Consider the following 7,201-nt stretch of genomic DNA (forward strand, 5'->3'; position numbering starts at 1 on the left):
CAGAGACAAGTTTAGGCAGCGTGGAGTCAAAGGAGAGAATGAGGAATGAAATATTTTGGCACAAAAACAAGTGCTTCTTAAAGGCAAAGTATCTTTTCTGTAATTACAACGTTGAATTTAGATTTGGAACAATTTTTTTTAATTGGCTACTTGAGCCTATGATATTTAGAAACCCTAGGCACTTCCATTTTTCTCAAGAAGTTATTCCTGTTTCTTTGACAATTTTACCTGACTGTTCATGTGCAGTGACAAAACTCATTAAGTGGAACTTTTGCTTGACAGCATTTCAGTTTATTCTAGAATTAGCTGTACTCCTCTCAAAAACAGAAGCAAAAATAATTTAATAACTTTTCAACATTATAACCACCAGTTTCACAATGGACGATGCGGTTGCCTTCAGACCACAGCGTAACACATGCCCCTAGATTAATGTTTAAATTAATAACTACGTATTTACAATAGTTAGAAACCAGCACCAGTTTTCTCAAGAGCACAGACAGAAGTAGTTAAAGGCAGGTTTGAGTCTGCATATGCTCACTGCTACTGCCTAAATTCTGTGTGTCCTTCAGTGTGCTCTGATTTATGTGGACTGGGACAGGTAATGAGCTACCAAAAATGCCCAGGTACCAGCGGGATACCAGGCTCCAAAGATTGACTCAGTAAATTCCAGTCCATTAGTTCAGATTACAGTGGTCTCATCCTTACATGGCTAATGAATATTTTCATTATGAAATCAGTACCCAAAGTCTCCCCAGTGCAGGAGGCAATAGGGACCCCGTAACCAGGCTGGTTTAAAGAGCAAACTCTTCTTCCCTCTGGACTCCTGCATGGTAAATTGGGGAGCAGGAGGAATAAGGAAGTGCACAGACAGGAATTACCACACCACCTGCATTAACAAATTATGCTGAAGCATGTGTTAACTGTAACATTCAAGTATGTTTTATTAAGTGTTATAAAATATATACAATCTCAAAACACAGCGCATTTTGCACACAGTTTGTCAGCCCTCATGGGTATCACTACAGCATTCAATAGATGACACACTTCCTTATGAAATCAGCAGACCAGAAAGCTAGGAAAACCCAAAACTACTCTATTTCAGATTACAATCTCTTTAACACCCCGCTGGTTAAGGCTCTATTTCTGCTACCTGAGTTGATTTTGTTAAATTCACAATTTTTTGCATCTCCAGGAATGGGTTGGAGGAAGCAGAGAGGAGGGATGGTGCACGCTTTTCAAAACATAAAAGTAGGAAGAAAAACGTCAGGAGTGGCTTTGTAAACTTTGCATTAAAAATATGAAAAAGAAAAAAATTTGGTACTTACAAAAGTGAATACAGCCTACTTAAAAATCTTGAATCTAAAGTGAGATCAAGTAAAAAAAAAACAGCACTTCATTTCATAATGTACTTCAGTTTCACCATACTGGAAAGTCATGCAAAAACTGATGCCTGTTTCTTCATGTTTATACCACTGTTATGTCACCAATCTTGTGTGCGATGTCATACTACAAAAAGAAAGAATATCATTAATCTATAGCAGCAAGAGGCTAGGTACTGTAACATACAGTAATTAAATGCACTATTCAGATCATCACCCAATTCATGGTCATTCAGATTCAGGTTTGTACCAGTGTCTGATAGCAAAAAGGTGAAGTGGTGCAGCAAATGAAAACTGCATTTATCAGTGGACTACAAATAACTGTACGTTTAACTTGGAAATTTTCAGTATCTCATGGATTCCCCAGTGCATATCTACTGCATTGCACTTTTAAAGTACCTGTCAAAATCCACTAAATGCCTCTTGCATAAGTTTCATACCAGTAACTTGCATTGTCAAAGAACCACACAGTTCTGTTGTTTACTGCCATGAACACTCAGTTTTCTCAAAGTGCCTCATCCCTACCTGCACACGTGCTCATTTCACCATTTCTTTAGAAATCAGTTCTAGTTCCTTGACTGCTGTAACTGACTTTTTTGTACAAAGATAATAAATAATTCTTTGTTGCAGTTACAGTTCTCTATCAGCTCTATATTCTTTGAGTTCATATTCTAAGACTGTGGTATTGTAAGAAAAATGGTAACTCATCATTTTTGGCACATCTCCATGCTACAAAATGCACTTTCTATGTGCTGCCTTTACCTAAATGCTGCTGACAGCCACCAATATTAATTTTGCAAACATGATAATACACCAGAAAACAACTCTTCCTAACTAATAATCCACAAATGCATATGGATGTATTGTGTTTACTGGAAACATCTCATTTTCTGACCGAATTTCAGCTTATTACAGACCTTTGTATAATTACACCCATCCTCACAGATTTTTAGGACATGCCTCAATGACACAATGATTTCTCCATAAGAGCAGTAATTAAAACAACCGACTCAGGTTATTTCTGCAACAGCTCACTTTCTTCCTTGCACACTGTCACACTACAATTAGAATTACACGTCAAATGGAATCTTCCAGTTGCATGTGACAGTAAAAGGAACTGAATGCCTTCCCAAAACATTGCTTGGAAGAGTAACTCAAAGCAGCACCAAGTTCTGCTTGGCTGGAAATCACAACCTTTGGCTTCTTTCTATTTCAAGCTGTCACCTGGCATAAGAACCTGCTGTTCTCTGAACTTCATTCTGGCTGTTGTTCACATAATTATTGTTGTAGGGAATATTAAGAGACTCATTAATTGGGACTCAACAGTGAGGCCAGAAACGTCCTTTCTGTATCCCTGTCTTTGCACCATGGATTGCATAATGCTTCTATTTCCTACCTCTTTCATTTATAGTTCTCAAGTTAATAATTAGCAAACATATGCGTTCTAAATAAAGTTTAGCTGCTCCACACATAGTTCATCCTATCACATTCTACTGGAAGAGCCTGAAGAAACAGTGCTCTTACACTCCAAAACATGTATATAAATCCAGCTTTTCTCAGGGATGGGGCAGGTGTGCAAGCAGGGGTTCAAGTAATGATGTCTCTCCATCAAACTCCTCTTTGCTCCATTTCATGAACAAGTCAAGAGAAAATTAGCATACCCTGCTTATGGACAAAATTCTGCTACGTGGCACACAGAGACAAGCTGGGACAGGGGAATAGTTCTTGATACCCCTGTTGTTTGGAAAAGCTAATGTTTTCTAAATCTGATGCTTAAAATGAGCTAGAAAGGCAAACACAATCTGTTCTCCCTTGCTGCACTGCCCTGATACTTTCAGTCTTGATTTTCTTTTCCTTTCCTTCTCATACAAGCAAATCTCTAGCAATAAAAAAAAATTATTAAAATAAAGAAAAATGCAGTCTGGCAAGTGAACCTTAGCATGCAGCTAGAGGCTGTTTGTGCAGCTGTGATAAAGAATAAATAAATAATAATAATAAAAAAAATTGAAAACATTGACCCCCCCAGTGTTGTAGCTTATAAACAAGATGTGCTAAGTCCTTTGGATCATGCAAGGAAAACTATCAGTTAATAAGAAACTACTGTCTGCCCAGGTACTTGCAATCATAACACCATTAAGTTTAAGCTGGAAAACCAGGGGCCAGTTTGAAATCCACTGTATAAATGTAGTTTAAAGTGCCTAATGCCTAAAGCAGAGACAAGGAAAACTGGCTGGGAACAGAAAATATGATAGAAAATGACAGTAAAAAGCACGACCCTCCACAAAAGCGTGATCAAAAGCAACATACCACACTCAGAAAAAAAAATAAAAACCTGACTAAAACTCTGTCCTACTCCAATAGTGAAATCCATACCACAGACAGGAATAAAAAGGCAGCATGTGATAGAAAGAGGAAGGTCAGGCTGTAGGCAAAGTGTATGAAACACCAAACACCAGGGCAGTGATGCTAAGGGGCTTTCCACCTCTCTGGCTGTATCTCAGCCTGTCATACACAGGGTTAGGCACCTCCAATGTCAGTAATGGTGAAGGAAGTACCCAAAACAACAAACACATCTGTATTTCCATTATCTCACTCTGAGAATACCTTCCAAGACACCTGCAGTGAGCAGCAGGGAAAAGAGTATCAAATGGAGTGATGAGGACACTTTCCCTCGCATTGGCAGTGTCTTTGGGGGATCTTTCACCCTCAGGAAGCCCCATAATGGGATCTGCTCAACTATTATTTTTTCTACAACCTGAAATACTCAAGGAGCAGCAGAAGTACTGGAAGGGTGACTGCTGTCAGGACAGAATTAAAAAACAGGAAGCAGCAGGGGACAGAGACAACCGCAGATGGTCTCATCAAGATAACGATCTTTAAATATATCTATTTCAAAATTTCCTAAGATTATGAAAGAAATGGAAAGAAAGACTAGATGGACATCTGGTGAAGACTGAAAAGGATAGCAAAAAGACTTGCCAAGGATAGCTTTAAAAACAAATGACAGTGTGATGGGAAACCCTAGTTCCAAAAGTCACAAGGAGTCAACAGAACGCTCCATTCTAACAGCTATTAGAGAGGATGAACTAAGAGGATATGTCAATGCCAATAGGAAATAAAAAAATAAATTAAAAAACCACCTCTCAGCTAAGTCATGACAGAGCCAAGACATCAACCCTGATTCTCCAGCTTGTTAATCAGAGTCCTCTGCCTTTGGATTCTTTTATTGTTTTTATTGCTAGTGAGTGAGCTTCTGTCAGCCACATCAGGCATTAAGGATGTCCTCAGCCTCCTTGCATGTTCAGCAATTTCCCCCCCATGTACAAACCATAAAGCCAGCAGCAAATGCACCAGCTCATACGGCTGGCACAGACACGAGATGTTGACAGAATTAAACTCACATGAAGAATGTAACAACCCAATTGTCACCGTCAGTTGAAATCCCAGCTTGCTCAGGTAACACCAGGGGCAGGGAAATTATGTTAATTTCTAATAGGCAACAAAAGGGACTGTTGAGCATAAAGGCTGTAACCCTCCTTCCAGCCCTTTCATCTAGGAATAAAGGATTTTAGTGGGTTGGTTGAGATTCCTGCCTGCCCACCCAGTTCAGAGGTGCAAAGATCATACTTAAAATAATAAACCTAAACTACTTCAAGTAGCAACACAACCCTGATTTTAAAAACATAAAATTGCTGTCTAGAACTTTGATGCCTTTCAAGTATGCAAATCTAGCAAGATCACAGCTGTAGGTTATCTGCACAAGAATCACTATTTTCATTGTGCTGCTGCTAAATGAAAACCAACAGACACACTGATGATCGATCTGAGGATTTTTTTTTTCCTAAATGAGCTGCAAATGAAGAACCATCACTGGTGACCTTAACTTCAGTCTGAAAAATATTGACATTTTGATGAGTAGCTCTAAGGTCTGCTTCATACTATTGGACAATAGTTGCACCTATTTTTTGGTGAATAAAAGGGATGTAGAAGTATGTACTTCAATCCTAGCAACAGTGTGTGTACAGATGATATAAATACAGTGTTTCTCATCAAAACTGCTAAAACCTATCAAAAACTACATTCATAACTCAACTGTACATTTCTAGAGCTTTTTGTTACAACTTCTTAAAAAAAATGTTTAACTGATGCAGATTTCTCAATTATTTTCCTGAGTAAACAATAAGAAAATAACCATCTGGCACCTTAGAAGGTTCCTCAGCTTTCTGTTGGACAATACTCTTGGAAAGTCACTACAGAGCACCAGTCGGTCACATTTAGGCACAGAGAGATGGGGACAGAAGCTGCCAAAACATCAGCAGTGAGGGACCCTCATGATTCCCAAATACAACATTTATTACTCTGTTTACATACAAAGCACTTATATTTAGCCATATTTTTTTTTCCAAATGGGCTGGAGACAGTATGGGAATCCACAGCATTTTTTGTTTTTTGAAGTTCTGTGTTTCAAACACAGTGAGTTTTCCCATTTTAAACAGGAATAAAAGATCATTAAATTTAAATAGGTTACCTAAAGAGGTCATCCAAACCACAACAAGTCCGAAGCAGAAGATATTGCAATGCCTAAGCAACTTCATTTTGAATTACAGAGTACAAGGATGAAACCAGGGCAAGACCAAACAGTTCATTTCCAGCTGTGTCCTTTTAGTAAGTCTGAATTTTCCTCATGTACCAACAAGAAAGAGGGAAGAATATGTGAAAATAAACTAATTGCAAGCTTTATTTTGTATTTTACAGATGAGAGGAATGGTTTCTGCTCTTGACACTTATAGGATTGGAAGTGACATGGAAGGGCATTTTATTTATCTGGAGAAGAAGTGCAGTGCTAGCAGCCACAACATAAGCTTTTTGACATGTTTCACAAACCACCAGCTGTGCCCCAGAATTGGCATCTCCTTTAGCAGGCAAAACAATTCAGTAGTGTTATGTATTCCCACCATTGCCTTTATTCCTAGTCTAAGGTATCAGCTTCCCTCCCACCTGAGCTATTGTATCTATTGAAACAGAAATCCTAAATTAATTTTATCTTGATCTCCTACAGCTAAGTAAGGCATAGCATAAGTGTTTTGACTCCAGCAAATAGTTTCTTCGAAACACCACCCACTCAGCTGCCTGAGGAGTCATCTGTGAGTGGCTGGGACTGCCATCAGAGCCCTTAAACATTGGGAACAAATGCTCTGCTGCACAATTTAACTTCCTTGAAATCTGACTAATCCCAACTACTGTCTCACAGGTAAAATATATATTACCTACTGACACAAAATAGGGAGATTCAGATCCCTGGATGGGATAATAGTTTCAATTACAAATCACGGACCAGGACAAGTCACAAGTTACAGAGAGGTGTTGTTTCACTTGTACAGCAGTAACTGGCCACAAGAAACAAAAGCTCAAGTTGCTTTCCTACTCACACAGAACCTGACATAATTGGAAGCTGTTTAATAATGGCACTAAATTACTTTTATAGCTTTTTACCATCTGATTCAGTACTCCTTCATAGCAAACTCTAACCCAAGTGACCACCACACCCCTGGAGATTAGTTTGTGCCCAGAGCACCAAAAAGCTGAGCTGTCACCATTTGCCCTGTTTGGAGTGTTCAGGAGAATTTTTCTTCTGCTTCTTTACACAGCACTGTTAGTAATAATATAACCAGAGTCATCACCTACAGAAATTATGGATGCTAGGCAGAGGACAAGGCTCTGCAATTTAAGCAGTGAAGGTATGCTGGCTACATAAGCAACTCTGAATGCAAAAATGTTTTGTCTTAAGACCCCCTAAGCCCGATGGTGCTACAAACCAGAGT

General features: G+C 38.8%; 1 protein-coding gene across 1 annotated transcript in view; it reads right to left on the reverse strand.

The window, feature by feature from the left end:
• Window positions 1–916: 916 nt before the first annotated feature.
• CXADR (CXADR Ig-like cell adhesion molecule) overlaps window positions 917–7,201 on the reverse strand; it is a 16,712-nt gene continuing 10,427 nt past the window's right edge. Inside the window, exon 7 of the mRNA XM_031063561.1 lies at window positions 917–1,506. Coding sequence (XP_030919421.1) covers window positions 1,465–1,506 — 42 coding nt within the window. The 3' untranslated portion in view covers window positions 917–1,464. The remainder of the gene's footprint in view (window positions 1,507–7,201) is intronic.

This window comes from Geospiza fortis, unplaced genomic scaffold (assembly GCF_000277835.1).
Source record: "Geospiza fortis unplaced genomic scaffold, GeoFor_1.0 scaffold83, whole genome shotgun sequence".
In the NCBI taxonomy this organism is placed as follows: domain Eukaryota; kingdom Metazoa; phylum Chordata; class Aves; order Passeriformes; family Thraupidae; genus Geospiza; species Geospiza fortis.